Source organism: Leucopleurus acutus, assembly GCF_964270905.1.
Source record: "Leucopleurus acutus genome assembly, chromosome: 3".
In the NCBI taxonomy this organism is placed as follows: domain Eukaryota; kingdom Metazoa; phylum Chordata; class Mammalia; order Artiodactyla; family Delphinidae; genus Leucopleurus; species Leucopleurus acutus.
In genome coordinates this window covers 97,967,711-97,985,166 of record NC_139145.1, presented here as the reverse complement: position 1 = coordinate 97,985,166, position 17,456 = coordinate 97,967,711, and the positions used below count along the sequence as shown (strand labels likewise).

The following is a 17,456-nucleotide window of genomic DNA, read 5'->3' as shown; positions in this document are numbered from 1 at the left end:
ATTCAGAACAAAGGTGCTAGCTATGAAGATTCCTTTCACATAACTGTAACCTGAACTACTGCAGGATGGTTATATTTCGGCATAATGAGACCCAGAGTTGTGATTACCCTAAATGAAGTGAGTACTTTAAATCAAATGCTTAAAAATGAGGTCAGTTTTTTTTTTCTTTTGCATTTTCCTATTGAGAAGCACTCAATTAAAATTTTAAATGGAAACTTAAAATAAAAAGGGATTTCCCTTTTTAAGAAAAAATGTACAAAAATCTAAATACAGAAATAGTTAAGTATAGTTTTTTGCTTACGAATACTTTTGAAGAGATCATAAGAGGTTTCCTTTAAATAGCAGCTCTCTAATCCATTTTAAATACTAGGATTTACCACTGTGCCCCCCCTCAAAGAAAAAAAATTCCCCAGTTTTTTGTTTAAGAGGAAGGGTAGAACATATGTTTTTTCTAAATTTGGGTATAGCTAGCATTATCACTGGCTAAATGGTTTTGTGTTTGCCAGGTCTTCTTGAAAGAGGGACAGAGATGTAAGACTGTTGGGCTCTCTGCCTCTAGCTTAGGAGCTAGTTCTGATCTGTCTCTGTAATGCAACTAGACTTTTGAGGAGTAGTAGAAATTCATCTTAGAGATCCACCAGGACTTGATATATGTGGATTTTTAGGCAAGTTTCTGGGAGAATATGAATTAGAGCCAATAACACTGATTTCTTGCCCTCCACCAGCATGTTTTGTTTAATTTTCTATTGTTTCTCTGTTTTCTATTTCATTGATTTCTGCCCTTTATTATTTCTCCTTCTTACGTACGTTTAATTTGCTATTCTTTTCTAACTTCTTAGGGTGGAAACTTAGATCATTGATTTTAAGCCTTTTTCATTTTCTTTTTTTTTTTTTAACATCTTTATTGGAGTATAATTGCTTTACAATGGTGTGTTAGTTTCTGCTGTATAACAAAGTGAATCAACTATACATACACATATATCCCAATATCCCCTCCCTCTTGCGTCTCCCTCCCAACCTCACTATCCCACCCCTCTAGGTGGTCACAAAGCACCCAGCTGATCTCCCTGTGCTATGCGGCTGCTTTGCACTAGCTATCTATTTTACATTTGGCAGTGTATGTATGTCCATGCCACTCTCTCACTTCGTCCCAGCTTACCCTTCCCCCTCCCCATGTCCTCAAGTCCATTATCTACGTCTGAGTCTTTATTCCTCTCCTGCCCCTAGGTTCTTCAGAAATACATACATATATATATATATATATATTTTTTTTTTAGATTCCATATATATGTGTTAGCATACGGTATTTGTTTTTCTCTTTCTGATTTACTTCACTCTGTATGACAGACTCTAGGTCCATCCACCTCACTGCAGATAGCTCAATTTCGTTTCTTTTTATGGCTAATATTCCATTGTATATAGGTGCCACATCTTCTTTATCCATTCATCTGTCTATGGACACTTAGGTTGCTTCCATGTGCTGGCTATTTTAAGTAGAGCTGCAGTGAACATTGTGGCACATGACTCTTTCTGAATTATAGTCTTCTCAGGGTATATGCCCAGTAGTGGGATTGCTGGGTCGTATGGTAGTTCTATTTATTATTTTTTAAGGAACGTCCATACTGTTCTCCATAGTGGCTGTATCAATTTACATTCCCACCAACAGTGCAAGAGGGTTCCCTTTTCTCTACACCCTCTCCAGCATTTATTGTTCTAGATTTTTATATGATGGCCATTCTGACCGGTGTGAAGTGATACCTCATTGTAGTTTTGATTTGCATTTCTCTAATGATTAGTGTTGTTGAACATACTTTGATGTGTTTGTTGGCAATCTGTATGTCTTCTTTGGAGAAATGTCTGTTTAGGTCTTCTGCCCATTTTTGGATTGGGTTGTTTGTTTTTCTGATATTGAGCTGCATGAACTGCTTGTATATTTTGGAGATTAATCCTTTGTCAGTTGCTTCATTTGCAAGTATTTTCTCCCATTCTGAGGGCTGTCTTTTGGTTTTATTTTTGCTGTGCAAAAGCTTTTAAGTTTCATTAGGTCCCATTTGTTTATTTTTGTCTTTATTTCCATTCCTCTAGGAAGTGGGTCAGAAAGGATCTTGCTGTGATTTGTGTCATAGAGTGTTCTGCCTATATTTTCCTCTAAGAGTTTTATAGTGCCTGGCCTTACATTTAGGTATTTAATCCATTTTGAGTTTATTTTTGTGTATGATGTTAGGGAGTGTTCTAATTTCATTCTTTTACATGTAGCTGTCCAGTTTATCCAGCACCACTTATTGAAGAGGCTGTCATTTCTCCATTGTATATTCTTGCCTCCTTTATCAAAAATAAGGTGACCATATGTTTACCTCTGGGTTTACCTCTGGGCTTTCTGTCTTGTTCCATTGATCTATATTTCTGTTTTTGTGCCAGTAACATACTGTCTTGATTAGTGTAGCTATGTGGTATAGTCTGAAGTCCGGGAGCCTGATTCCTCTACCTCCGTTTTTCTTTCTCAAGATTGCTTTAGCTTTTCTGGGTCTTCTGTGTTTCCATACAAATTGTGAAATTTTTTGTTCTAGCTCTGTGAAAAATACCATTGGTAGTTTGATAGGGATTGCACTGAATCTGTAGATTGCTTTGGGTAGTAATTTTCACAATGTTGATTCTTCCAATCCAAGAACATGGTATATCTGTTGATCTGTTGGTATCATCTTTAATTTCTTTCATCAGTGTCTCATAGTTTTCTGCGTAGAGGTCTTTTGTCTCCCTAGGTAGGTTTATTCCTAGGTATTTTATTCTTTTTGTTGCAGTGGTAAATGGGAGTGTTTCCTTAATTTCTCTTTCAGATTCTTCATCATCAGTATTTAGGAATGCCAGAGATTTCTGGCCATTAATTTTGTATCCTGCAACTCTACCAAATTCATTGATTAGCTCTAGTAGTTTTCTGGTAACATCTTTAGGATTCGCTGTGCATAGTATCTTGTCGTCTGCAAACAGTGACAGCTTTACTTCTTCTTTTCCGATTTGGATTCCTTGTATTTATTTTTCTTCTCTGATTGCTGTAGCTAAAACTTCCAAAACAGTGTTGAATAATAATGGTGAGAGTGGGCAACCTTGTCTTGTTCCTGATCCAAGTGGAAATGGTTTCAGTTTTTCACCATTGAGGACGATGTTGGCTGTGGGTTTGTCATATATGGCCTTTATTATGTTGAGGAAAGTTCCCTCTATGCCTACTTTCTGGAGGGTTTTTATCATAAATGGGTGTTGAATTTTGTCAAAAGCTTCTTCTGCATCTATTGAGATGATGTATGGTTTTTATTCTTCAATTTGTTAATATGGTATATCACATTGATTGATTTGTGTTTATTGAAGAATCCTTGCATTCCTGGGATAAACCCCACTTGATCATGGTGTATGATCCTTTTAATATGCTGTTGGGTTCTTTTTGCTAGTATTTTGTTGAGGATTTTTTCATCTATGTTCATCAGTGATATTGGCCTTTAGTTTTCTTTCTTTGTGACATCCTTGTCTGGTTGGTATCAGAGTGATGGTGGCCTCGTAGAATGAGTTTGGGAGTGTTCCTCCCTCTGCTCTATTTTGGAAGAGTTTGAGAAGGATAGATGTTTGCTCTTCTCTAAATGTTTGATAGAATTCACCTGTGAAGCCATCTGGTCGTGGGCTTTTGTTTGTTCGGAGATTTTTAATCACAGTCTCAATTTCAGTGCTTGTGATTGGTCTGTTTATATTTTCCATTTTTTCCTGGTTGAGTCTCAGAAGATTGTGCTTTTCTAAGAATTTGTCCCATTTGTTCCCAGTTGTCCATTTTATTGGGATATACTTGCTTGTAGTAATCTCTCATGATCCTTTGTATTTCTGCAGTGTCAGTTGTTACTTCTTCTTTTTGATTTCTCATTCTATTGATTTGAGTCTTGTCCCGTATTTCTTGATGAGTCTGGCTAATGATTTGTCAATTTTGTTTATCTTCTTAAAGAACCAGCTTTTAGTTTTATTGATATTTGCTATCGTTTCCTTCATTTCTTTTTCATTTATTTCTGATCTGATCTTTATGATTTCTTTCCTTCTGCTAATTTTGGGTTTTTTTTTGTTTTTCTTTCTGTAATTGCTTTAGATGCAAGGTTAGGTTGTTTATTTGAGATGTTTGTTTTTTCTTGAGGTAGGATTGTATTGCTATAAACTTCCCTCGTAAAGCTGCTTTTGCTGCATCCCATAGGTTTTGGGTCGTAGTGTTTTCATTGTCATTTGTTTCCAGGTATTTTTTGCTTTCCTCTTTGCTTTCTTCAGTGATCTCTTGGTTTTAAGTAGTACATTGTTTAGCCTCTGTGTGTTTGTATTTTTTACAGATTTTTTCCTGTAATTGATATCTAGTCTCACAGCATTGTGGTCGGAAAAGATACTTCATACAATTTCAATTTTCTTAAATTTACCAAGACTTGATTTGCGATCCAAGATATGAACTATCCTGGAGAATTGTCCATGAGCACTTGAGAAGAAAGTGTATTCTGTTGTTTTTGGATGGAATGCCCTTATCAGTTAAGTCCATCTTGTTTAATGTATCATTTAAAGCTTGTGTTTCCTTATTTATTTTCATTTTGGATGATCAGTCCATTGGTGCAAGCAGGGTCTTAAAGTCCCCTACTATGATTGTGTTACTGTCGATTTCCCCTTTTATGGCTGTTAGCATTTGCCTTATGTATTGAGGTGCTCCTATGCTGGGTGCATAAGTATTTACAATTGTTATATCTTCTTCTTGGATCGATCCCTTGATCATTATGTAGTGTCCTTCTTTGTCTCTTCTAATAGTCTTTATTTTAAAGTCTGTTTTGTCTGATATGAGAATGGCTACTCCAGATTTCTTTTGATTTCCCTCACTTTCAGTCTGTATGTGTCTCTAGGTCTGAAGTGGGTCTCTTTGTAGACAGCATATGTATGGGTCTTGTTTTTGTATCCATTCAGCCAGTCTGTGTCTTTTGGTGGGAGCATTTAATGCATTTCCATTTAAGGTAATTATCAATATGTATGTTCCTATTACCATTTTTTAAATTGTTTTGGGTTTGTTATTGTAGGTCTTTTCTTTCTCTTGTGTTTCCCACCTAGAGAAGTTCCTTTAGCATTTGTTGTAAATCTGGTTTGGTGGTGCTGAATTCTCTTAACTTTTCCTTGTCTGTAAATGTTTTAATTTCTCCATCGAATCCGATGAGATCCTTGCTGGGTAGAGTAATCTTGGTTGTAGGTTTATCCTTTTCATCACTTTCAATATGTCCTGCCACTCCCTTCTGGCTTGCAGAGTTTCTGCTGAAAGACCAGCTGTTAACCTTATGGGGATTGTATGTTATTTGTTGTTTTTCCCTTGCTACTTTTAATATTTTTTCTTTGTATTTAATTTTTGATAGTTTGATTAATATGTGTCTTGGCCTGTTTCTCCTTGAATTTATCCTGTATGGGGCTCTCTGTGCTTCCGGGACTTGATTAACTATTTCCTTTCCCATATTAGGGAAGTTTTCAACTATTATCTCTTCAAATATTTTCTCAGTCCCTTTCTTTTTCTCTTCTTCTTCTGGGACCCCTATAATTAGAATGTTGGTGTGTTGAATGTTGTTCCAGAGGTCTCTAAGACTGTCCTCAATTCTTTTCATTCTTTTTTCTTTATTCTGCTCTGCAGTAGTTATTTCCACTCTTTTCTCTTCCAGGTCACTTATCCATTCTTCTGTCTCAGTTATTCTGCTATTGATTCCGTGTAGAGAATTTTTTATTTCATTTATTGTGTTGCTCATCATTGTTTGTTTGCTCTTTAGTTCTTCTAGGTCCTTGTTAAACGTTTCTTGTATTTTCTCCATTCTATTTCCAAGATTTTAGATCATCTTTACTATCATTACTTTGAATTCTTTTTCAGGTAGACTGCCATTTCTTCTTCATTTGTTTGGTCTGGTGGGTTTTTACCTTCCTCCTTCATCTGCTGTGTTTCTCTGTTTTCTCATTTTGCTAAAGTTACTGTGTTTGGGGTCTCCTTTTCACAGACTGCAGGTTCATAGTTCCCATTGTTTTTGGTGTCTGCCCCCAGTGGCTAAGGTTGGTTCCGTGGCTTGTGTAGGCTTCCTGGTGGAGGGGACTAGTGCCTGTGTTCTGGTGCATGAGCCTAGATCTTGTCGTTCTGGTGGGTAGGACTGCAACCTGTGGTGTGTTTTGGGGTGTCTGCAACCTTATTATGATTTTAGGCAGCCTCTATGCTAATGGGTGGGGTTGTGTTCCTGTCTTGCTAGTTGTTTGGCCTAGGGTGTCCAGCACTGTAGCTTGCTGGTTGTTGAATGGAGCTTTGTCTTAGAATTGAGATGGAGATCTCTGGGAGACAGTCTCTGCTCTTTAGTTGGAATGTTTAATCCACTTACAGTTCATGAAATTATTTATGTGGTTGGGTTTAAGTCTACCATTTTACCATTGTTTTCATTTGTCCCTTTTGTTTTTGTTTTTTTCTCTTCTAATACCTTCTTTTTGGGTTGAGTATTTTTTTAATATTTCCTTTTATTTACACTATTGGTTTCATACCTATGCATGTATTAAACTACTTTTTCATTGATTATTCTAGGGCTAATAATATGCAACCTTCACTTTTTAAAGTCTTTTTATAGTCAGAATTGTACCACTTCACATTTTACACCTGACCTTTCTCATTTCCTGCTTCACAGCTCCTACTCCTCAGTTGACACGTCCATTTCTCCTTCTCAATTCACAAATATAATTTAATTCTTATTCACCATCTCCATTTTTCATGCTCTTGTTATCATACCTTTTATTTCTATATATGTTCAAAACTGCTCACATGTTATTCTTGTTTTATGCAGATAGTTTTAAAACATAGTCTTTAAAAGAAATTTAAGAAGAATAAAAAATATAAACTTTTTTAATAACTTATTCATCATTTTTTGGTATCTTTCTTTTCTTCCTGAAGATCTGAGTTTCCATATGGTATCATTTCCCTCCAGCTTGAAGAACCTTTTTTATAATTTCTTGTAGTGCACATCTGCTTGAGAAGAACTTTGTCAGCTTTCATTTTATTTGAAAGTATGTTTATCTTGTTTTTGAAGGATTTTTCACTAGATATAGTATTCTGAATGGACAATTTTTTTTTCTTCTAGCCCCTTAAAAATGTTGTTCTATCATGTTCTGGTCTCCATTGTTGTGATGAGGAGTTAGCATTCTTTGAATTATTTTTCTCCTGTATGTAACATATTGTTTTGGGGCTCCTTTAAAGATTTTCTCTTTATCTTTAATTTTCAGTAGTTTAACCATGATGAAGCTAGATATGATTTTCTTTGTATTTATTGTCTTGGAGTTTGATCAGATTTTAAGTTTGGGATCTGGTAAATAGTGTTTTCATCAAACAATAAAATTTTAACTAGTATTTCTTCAGATATTTTGTCTACTTTATTCTCATGGTCTTCTTCTGGGGCTCCTATTACATATGTGTTAGACCATCTGATATTGTCCCACAAATCTCTGATGCTGTGTTCATTTTTCTTCGACTCTTTTTTTTCTCTTTATTCCTCAAATTGGTAATTGATAGTGATCTGTCAAGTTCATAGACTTTCTTCTGCTATGTCCAATCCAGTATTAAGTCTCTTCAATGACTTGTTCATCTTAGTTATTGAACCTTTCAGTCCTAGAAGTTCCATTTTTTTCTCCCATTTGGTTCTTTTTCCTAGTTTTGATTTTTCTGCTGAGATTCCCATCTGTTCATATATTCTCCTCTGTCATTGTTTATAAACACATTTTCCTTTACTTTTTGAGACATGTTTATAATAGCTGTTTTAAAGCCTTTACCTACTTTAGATACTGTATTTTTAAGAAATTCCTCTGTAGAGTGTTGATTTTTGTTTCAGTAGGCAGTTTAGTTCCTGGCTGATCATCTCGTATAGGCTTGGCTTTATATTTTGCTATGGCGGATCTGTGGAAAGCTCAAGGTTTCTTCTCAGGCTCCTGTAACCTAGCAAGACTCATCATCCATGTTCTGTTTCTACTGTGGATTTTTATTAGGGCTTGGTTTCAGACTTTGTTAATGTGGATCTAGAGTAGGCCTTACTCTGGGTGTGTCTTTACTCCTAAAGTGAAGCCTTTCCAGTGTCTCACGCTCAGAGTGTTAATGAGTTCTCTTTGTTCGGACTGGGTTAGACTGCCAGTGTTTCCCTTAAGCTGCTTGACCTCTCGTATTTCTATTCCATATTAACCTTAATACAGCCACTCTTTTGTAAACCTTATGTAATTATGTGTCCTGCATTGGTTAAGGACTCTCAGGAAACCCTTATACAAACTTCTGTGGTCCCCCCTCTGTACAGCTCCCTCCTCTGCAGTGCCCTGTCTCTGCCTCCCAGCCCTGCTCTGCTTGGACTCCAGCTCACTGTACTACAGTTAGGAATATGTCCCAAGGCAGAGAACGAAGCAAATGTGGGCTCACACTTTCCTTCTCTCAGAGGTCACATTCTTGCTCTGTCTGTTGGTGGGTACCTGAAAATAGTTGCATCATTTTGTCCAGTTTAATAGTTGTTTATGAGAGAAGGGAATGTCTGGTACCAATTACTCTGTCATATTGGAAGTTGAAGTCTCCCACAGCATTTTTATATGTATTGAAGTGAACTTTAGGGTAACTTGAAAGGGAAAAATAAATCTTAGTCTCTCTTAGAGCCAAATAGGTAAAAGTGAGCTTATGGTGCTCATGAACTGAATCATTTCTCTCTGATCTTCCCACCTCCCACCCCCAATTGTCCATTCATTTCTCTTCTCTCTTCACAAGGGAGACAAGGGGGGTGAGGGGAATGGAAGAGAGAGGGACTTTACTTGTATCCTGCATCCTGGGCTATGACCTTGGGCCTGTCAACTGGAAAATTAAATGAGGTTTGTGAAAATGCACTGTTATTAGTGGCAAAAGTAAGAATGTATGCAGAACGTTCTGTGTTTGTATTTTATGACACTGCTTATACTTTGAGGTGTAAGCAAACAGGATGTGTCAGAGAAAGGAACTACAGTACTTAAAACTTCTTCCAAACTTATTCAGTGTTAATGACTGCCCTTCAGATTCTGGTGAGAAAATGATATATCTAAACTTGTAACTTATTAAAGTGGGCATTGTGGTTAATAGGAAGAGGTTTACTTTGATTGTGGTCTGGGGGTTGGGTAATGTTTTGCCAGATAAGACTTGTATAGAAAAATCACTTTTTTGTTATAAATTCTAGTCTTTTTCTTTTCTTTTTCAGTTTAAACTTCTTTAAAATAAAGCCTCTTTTTGATGGAAAAGGATTGCTCATTAGAGAAATAGTTACTTTATTTGATAATTAGCCATCCCTTTAGAAATTTAATGAAGTTTCCATTTGGAAATGGTCTAGAAGATATAAATGCTGTCTCACACATAGAGCTTTTAGTTGTATTCAAATATGTCTTAAGGGCCTCAGAAGAAGAGTAATCCTTTATTGTTAGGGCCTAGTTTGAATATAGCAAGTTGCTATAGTATACCTAATTGAATATACCAATTCTTGTGTCTGCCCAAGAAGCCTTATTTAGATTAGGCTTATTCTTTAAAGTTGTTTTGGTTTGTTGATTTGAAAATGTATCCCATTTCATTTCATTTTCTCAGAAAATGTGATAGCAGTTTAAAGGGACTAATGTCTGTGGGAAGTTTGCTCCTTTTCTTCGAGTTGTTCACTATGTTGTTTGCCATAGCTTTACTTTTTGCCCCCTTTTCTAAACTGAACCCCTCATTTAAGCACTTACTCTCTTGCCACCACCCTCTGTGTATTTTCCCTTTAGCTTCTCATCACGTCCTCCCTACATGTTGAACCCTGGATTAACCATCCGCTTTCTCTCTCTTTTTAAATTTTCATTTTTAAAAAATTTTTAATTATGGTAAATTACTACATATAATACGCTTTCTCTTCTTTTAGTCCTGGGCTGGTAAGCACTCTAAAGACATTTATAGAGACTGGAGGTATGACAAATTCCGGTGGGCTTACTGAACTTGCAGGCATGCTTTGTCCCTGGGTCACCCCTGCCTGGTCCTCGCCCATAGCATCTGTTTTTTATTTTTCTCCTCAAGCCTCCTGTGCCTTCTCCACAACTGCCTTGGCTCTGGGCAGAGGGCCTTGCCACCTCTGTCACAGAGAACATGGAGGCTCTCTGCTGTTCACACCCTCAGCTTTGCGTGCTCCTGTGTATCCACACTTCTTCCCTAAACCCCACCCTCTGTCCTCCAGGCCTGCAGGAGGAGAGTGCCAAGCTCCCATTGAAGTTAAGTCTCTCTACTGGAGTTCTTGATGTCTTCCTAGCCCTCTGGAATATTCCTCCAGCATTTCCTCTTGTCTGCTCCACCTTCACATTTTGTTGTTCTTTGCTTTTCCATCCTCACAAAAATACACCTTAAGTTATTTCCATCTTAGACACAAAAACAAAAGTATTTAACACTTCCCTATGCCGTATTTTCTTTTAGTTTGACCCTATGTTTTCTCATGGTACACAGCTGTGTACCGTGGAAGAATTTTCTGTAGCACTTGCCTTGCCTTGTTAACTTCCCATTCTTTCTTTGGGCCACCGAAGTCAGGCTTCTGCTCTCACTGCTCCACTGAAAGTGCCTCATAAAAGTCACTGATTCTCTGGTTGCCAAATCTAGTGGCCTCTCTCAGCTTCATTGTACTTGACCTTTCTTTCTTTTTTTTTTTTTTTTGGCCACACCCCATGGCATGCAAGACCTTAGTTCCCCAACCAGGGATCGAACCCGTGCCCCCTGCACCGGAAGCGTGGAGTCTCAACCCCACTGGACCACCAGGGAAGTCCCCTGTACTTGACCTTTCTAAGACATTTAACACCAACCACTTCCTTCTTCACGAAACTCTTCCTTTGCCTTCTACTGTCCTGATTTTCCTGCCTCTGGTACATTCTTCTTCTCCTTTGCTGCCCCTCTTAAATGGTGATGTTCTCTGACTTACTTCCCTTTCAGTAGTCTCATCTATCTGCATGATTTTAATTATCACGTATACACAGCTGATTCTGAAATCAGAATTTTCCACCCAGATGCCTCTTTTGAGTCCAGGCCCACATAACATAATCCTTATAACAGTCCTACAAAATAGTATTGTTTTCCATATGTATAGGTGAGGAAATTGAAGCTAAGGGATGTTTGTTAACCAGTTTGAGATCAGGCAGTCAGTGGAAGAGCCAGGATTTGAACCTCTGTCTAAAGTTAGGCTTTTAACTCTAAAATATGCTATTCATCAAACATCTCCATCTGGCTCTCTGGCAGATAAATATGTCATGTCCCATACCAAATGCCATCTCACAACTCCATTCTCAGTCCCCCACCACCACACACACACACACACACACACACACAAAACCAAGAGGGAGAATATGAAACCTGTATTCTCATCTCAGTGAGTGGCATTCCTCCTTCCAGTTATCCAAGCCAGAATATCATAGGGAATTGAATAGACTTCCCTCTGTCTCCATCCTACAGGCCTGTCCAGCCCAACAGAGCATCAGTTCCTGTGTATTCTCACTCTTTAACATAACTTGTACTCATTCCCTCCTTTTCACTTCCACTGCTACTGTAATAGTTGTTAACTTTATATCCACCTGGATTGCCGTAATAGTGACAATCCAGCCCATTGCTTCTCATGTTATCTGAGCTGAAGAATCAAGGTTCCTTGTTTTTTTGTTGCAGAAATTTTGTAGCATATAAAAAAATGAATCATTGGAAAACTGAAATGAAAAAACACATGTGAAATATAAGCTCCATTTTTAAAATTACTAAATTCGATAGACATAACATTACCGTCAATTAGCTATAAGAGTTTTTAAATACCAATTTTCTGTGTGTATCCTGTAGCAGACGGGTAACAAACAGTTTGTGGGTTGGCACTGGTCCACAGGCAACACCGAGGAGCACCCGTTCACGCTATCTGATGAAAAGAAATATCTTCAGTTTCCTTAGATTATAACCACATGGGCCTACGTTATTTAAAACCGAAATATTTCAACTAGGACGTCCTTTGTTTTGGGCTTATAGATAGCTTGTATATGTGGAATTAAGAGGTTTTAGAAAATTTCCTGTCTCTTTAGGATCCCTTCTTTCAATACAAATAAATCCCTTTAGAACAAGGGGTAGTCATGTGTTACATTAAAATTTTAATGCTGAGATCAAAGTGTACTCACTTAGGAATCCAAAGCAAGATTTCTTGAATAGACTTAAAGTACAGTCTTCACGGGCTACCTGTAATAAAGGTGTTTTCCCTTGGTTTGATGTATTTAACTTGATACGATTGTACACACATACAAAAGTTTGCTTCTAATATGCAGTAAAAATACAGCAGATGGGTTGATGTGTTCCATTTACGAAAGATTCAAATTCTACATAGGTATTAACCTGATTGGGTGATAAATAATTAAAGTAAGTTATCTGGGTGTTGCCAGGCATCTGACTAAGCCCTGGTCAAAAGATTTGGAAGTTAATGAAGTGCAGACAGGAGATGCTAAAATGGTCAGACTGCAGAATACCCCTTGGCTTTAAACAGGGCATGGCTGAGAAATCAAAGACAGAAAAGCCAAGTCACCCTTCTTACATTTCTAGACAAGTCACAGGAGATGGGTAGACGGCAGATTGCTGAACCCACACACCTGGAAAGTGATTAAAAGTTTTATTCAGGGCTTCCCTGGTGGCGCAGTGGGTGAGAGTCCGCCTGCCGATGCAGGGGACACGGGTTCGTGCCCCGGTCCGGGAGGATCCCACGTGCCGCGGAGCGTCTGGGCCCGTGAGCCATGGCCGCTGAGCCTGCGCGTCCGGAGCCTGTGCTCCGCAACGGGAGAGGCCGCAACAGTGAGAGGCCCGCGTACCGCAAAAAAAAAAAAAGTTTTATTCAAAGAAAACTTTTAAAGCAGCATAGCTTTTATAAATTTGGGGATGGAGAGGAGGTAGGAAAAGGCAACCTCATTGGAGTCTGTATGCTCCCCAAAGCTAAAAGGAGTGAGATGAAGTGAAAAGAAAATGTATTTTTGAAAGGCAATGAAGAGAAAGGAAGAAACAAAAAGAAAATAACTTTTTAAATTTACACTGTAGCAAGTTAAGATGAGTTATGGGATAACAAGTGTTCACTAGGTGGACTGGGGTGGGAGAAATGATGACATTGCAGGCAAAGGGAACAGACAGGAAAACAGAAGTGGAGCATGGCATAGAAGAGCAGCCTGTCTTGTCTCAGATGAGCGAGCAGTTGGGATGGCCAGAGCACACGCAAGGATGCAAAGTCCAATGCTGCCCGGGATCTGACCATGGAGAAGGCTTAGACCAGTGCTTCTCAAACTTATGTGCACTTAAATCTCCTGAGGATTTGTTAAAATTCAGATTAAGGGAAGGGACTTGAGAGTCTGCTCTTCTAAATAGTTGCTGTGTGATGTAGATGCTTAGGTTCGCAGACCACACTTGTAGTAGTAAGACACTAAATTTTATCCTGATGTTTATTGGTACTTGGTTTCATGTATTATTAGTTGCCACTCTTTAGTTAGTACTTATTGAGTAGCACTAAACACATGGCATTTATGTCAAGCTAGATATTAAGGAATTTTATGTAAGTTTTGCCTTGCTGATGGTGAAATAATACTCTAAGCAGCTTCATTGCCAAATACAAAAGAAATAAATAGGTACAAGCTCTCATCCTTTGAGCTAGTTGAGTAGGGAGTTGCAATATAATAATGGAAAGAATCTAAAATTTGGGTTCAGAGTTTTAGACCTGAGTTCTAGTATCAGTTTTGTGACTAAATAACTGTGACTTTGTGAAGGTAAATTAACTCCTATTTCTGTTTTTGGCTTGTTTGTTTTCTTGTGTCTGAAATAGTATAATACTTGCCATTTTATAGAATTATTGTGAGGATTAGAAATGATCTGTGTAAAATACCTTGTAGGGAAAGGTTCATGAGGGTTTCACTTGTCAAACTTTCAATCTAGCCCTAGGAATTATTGATCTGTATGCTATTATTTACTCCTCTACTTTTTGAGTCTTTTTTTTTTTTCTTAGTGATTCTTGGCAAGTTGGAGAGTGCAGCTTTTTTGTGTGGTTTTAAAAGTTCCCACCACTACCCCACCCCAGGATCCACTTACACTTATGGTGTATTATGTGGTTGTTACAGAGGGGAATCTCTTGTACTTCTAAATGCTCTGGAAGCATGAAAAGACAGGTTGGATTGTAGTTTTATCTGATTTTTATAGTTCTTTTGTCTTTTTAAAAATTATTTCTTTTTTTTTATATAAATTTATTTATTTATTTTTGGCTACATTGGGTCTTTTGTTGCTGTGTGTAGGCTTTCTTTTGTTGCGGCAAGTGGGGGCTACTCTTTGTTGCGGTGCCTGGGCTTCTCATTGCAGTGGCTTGTCCTGTTGTGGAGCACAGGCTCTAGGCGCGCGGGCTGCAGTAGTTGTGGCACACGGGCTCAGAAGTTGTGGCTCGCGGGCTCTAGAGCACAGGCTCAGTAGTTGTGGCGCACGGGCTTGGTCGCTCCGCGGCATGTGGGATCTTCCCAAACCAGGGCTCGAACCCATGTCCCCTACATTGGCAGGTGGATTCTTAACCACTGTGCCACCAGGGAAGTCCTAAAAATTATTTCTTGATTATGGAAATTTCCTATATAATTTGACGCTTGCAGTTTGCTGTGGAACAGAAACATCCCTCTTCCAAGGGGAAATAAGTAATCCAGCCTGTTGCTTACCCATCATTCAAGCTATGAATGGGCATTCCAGCTGTGGTCCTCCCTAGGGAGAATGGGACTCAGAGAGGAGACCCACAAAGGCCGTAGAAGCAGGTTTGAGCCTTTTAGGCAGGAATTCTGGGGATTCTGGTACCTAGACTGCAGAAGAGGGCCATGGACTATGGATGGGCATTCTTTGATCTTACTGACTCCTCACCCTGTTGGGGACGTGCACAGCTAGAGGCAGGCAAAAGCAGGGCCCTCTAAAGCTCAGGACAAGGGCCCAGGTTGTTGGGCAGGAGTGTATTAAGGAAATCAGTATTTAATCTCAGCTGCCTTTTTACTAGCCTGTTTGTTTAGCTTTCTTATTTTAAGACTGTGATATGCTCTTATCTATGCTTGAGTTTTTAATGGATGACAGAAGAATATTATAAACATTTAATTCAGCACCTCTGAGATGGAAATAAGTCTTAGTGATTAAAAAAAAATCCTTAGATTAAACGTGGTATTATGAGCTTTTTTTTTTTCTAACTCTGTGCCTGGTCCTTGTGTTTTGGTTTTTTTAGATCGGCTTCAGCTCCCCAGGAATATGATTGAAAACAGCATGTTTGAGGAAGAACCAGATGTGGTGGATTTAGCCAAAGAACCTTGTTTACATCCTCTAGAGCCTGATGAGGTGGAATATGAGCCCCGGGGTTCACGACTGCTGGTGCGGGGTCTTGGTGAGCATGAGATGGATGAGGACGAAGAGGATTATGAGTCGTCTGCAAAGCTGCTGGGCATGTCCTTCATGAACAGGAGCTCGGGCCTTCGAAACAGTGCAGCCGGCTACAGGCAGAGCTCAGATGGGACTTGTTCAGTACCGTCTGCGAGGACCATGGTGGTCTGTGCTTTTGTCATTGTGGTTGCTGTTTCTGTAATCATGGTGATTTATCTCCTGCCCAGATGTACCTTTACTAAAGAAGGCTGCCACAAAAAAAACCAATCAATGGGATTAATTCAGCCAATTGCAACTAATGGGAAGTTGTTTCCATGGGCACAAATCAGGCTTCCCACTGCCATTATGCCAGTACGCTATGAACTTAACCTACACCCAAACCTAACCTCGATGACATTCAGGGGCTCTGTGACGATTTCACTTCAGGCTCTTCAGGCCACATGGAACATAGTTCTTCACAGCACAGGCCATAATATTTCAAGAGTGACCTTTATGTCAGCAGTTTCAAGCCAAGAAAAACAAGTCGATGTCCTGGAATATCCATTTCATGAACAAATCGCCATTGTTGCCCCCGAGGCCCTTCTTGAAGGGCACAATTATACCTTGAAGATAGAGTATTCGGCAAATATATCTAGTTCTTACTATGGGTTTTATGGCATCTCCTACACAGATGAAAGTAATGAGAAAAAGTATGTAGCCCTCTTAAATGATTCTGCTGCTTTGCTTTCTGATGACTTCTGCAATATGGATCCCGTTGCCCACACTAGAGACATTAACTGCAATTTTTTTTTTTTTTTTTAATTTAAGAGGTTAGGGGAAAAATAGTAGAATGGTGATTTGGAAGAGTATACTCTTTCTCTCTTAGTCAAAGTCTTGAGTATGTATCATATATATGATATGTCACGGTGGGGCTGGGGGCATGCTGACGGAAGGAAATGGACAAGGATTATATCAGTTACATTCTCTGTCACAAACACTTAAGTTATCTTGAGCTTTTCGTATCTTATAAGATGAATGTAGTTTTCTATCACCTTCAAGGTCTCCATGTGAACCAGATATAGAAGAACACAGGTTATTCTTTCAGTCTTAGTTTCCTATTGTGTGGAACTTTTAGGAGGTGCTTACTGAGATGGAGAAAGAAAGCATGAAGAAGTGTTGTATACTTATATATGTAATTTTTAGTATCCTTAATCTTTGCTGGTTTTTGTTTTTTTAATGCCATTCTATTTTGGATTTCTGATGGAAAAGTAACAAAAAAGAAATCTTGGAGAGATTCATTTTAAAAAAGAGACTTAAAACATAAAATTATTCAGCTCCCCATTTAAACCATATATTTTGTTCTTTAATCTTAGTATTCATAGATGTAGTTTGAATTTCTGGAAAGATGCAGTGCACAGTTGCATACAGACTATTCTTAAGTAGCAGTAATGTCACTTCTCTTACGTGTGCAAAGTCCTTGTCAGATCTGCTTAGTGCATTGGAGCATTCTCTCATGTTCCTTTGCAGACCGGTGTGTGAATTACCATTGAGGTCCATTTGGCTAATGTATGTTGGTATACTGAGAAAAATAGAAATGAATATTTTAAATCTGTCTTAAGTTTTTTGATCCTTCTTAACTAGAGAAAGAGACAAAGCAAGATCTATAGTCCTATTCAGATAAGTAATTTTTCTCTTTCCCCTTAACGTAATACTTTTAAAATAAATGGCATGCTGGCTCTTGCCATGAGATCTGACATGAAAAGCAAATTTATAATTGCAGGGGTAGCTTGGGGCTTCTAGGCTTTACTTCTCCTTCTATAATCTCCATCATCTCTAGGAATTATAGGATATACATAAAAACAGTGTTCTTAGTATGCAATCAGACCTTTACGACAAATACCCTAGTCATCTCTTCCAATCAGATTATTGCCCTCGGATCCTCTTGGGCCTGCCTGTATATAATGGGAAGAGTCAATGTTGTGTGGCAGAGTGAGGTGGTTTTGGACAGGGTCACTTGTTGACCCTTTTGCTGTGGGCTGGA

General features: G+C 38.5%; 1 protein-coding gene across 1 annotated transcript in view; it reads left to right on the top strand.

The window, feature by feature from the left end:
* LNPEP (leucyl and cystinyl aminopeptidase) overlaps window positions 1-17,456 on the top strand; it is a 100,697-nt gene that overhangs the window by 26,033 nt on the left and 57,208 nt on the right. The window contains exon 2 of the mRNA XM_082837355.1: window positions 15,285-16,125. Within this exon, the coding sequence (XP_082693481.1) occupies window positions 15,285-16,125 (841 nt within the window). The remainder of the gene's footprint in view (window positions 1-15,284; window positions 16,126-17,456) is intronic.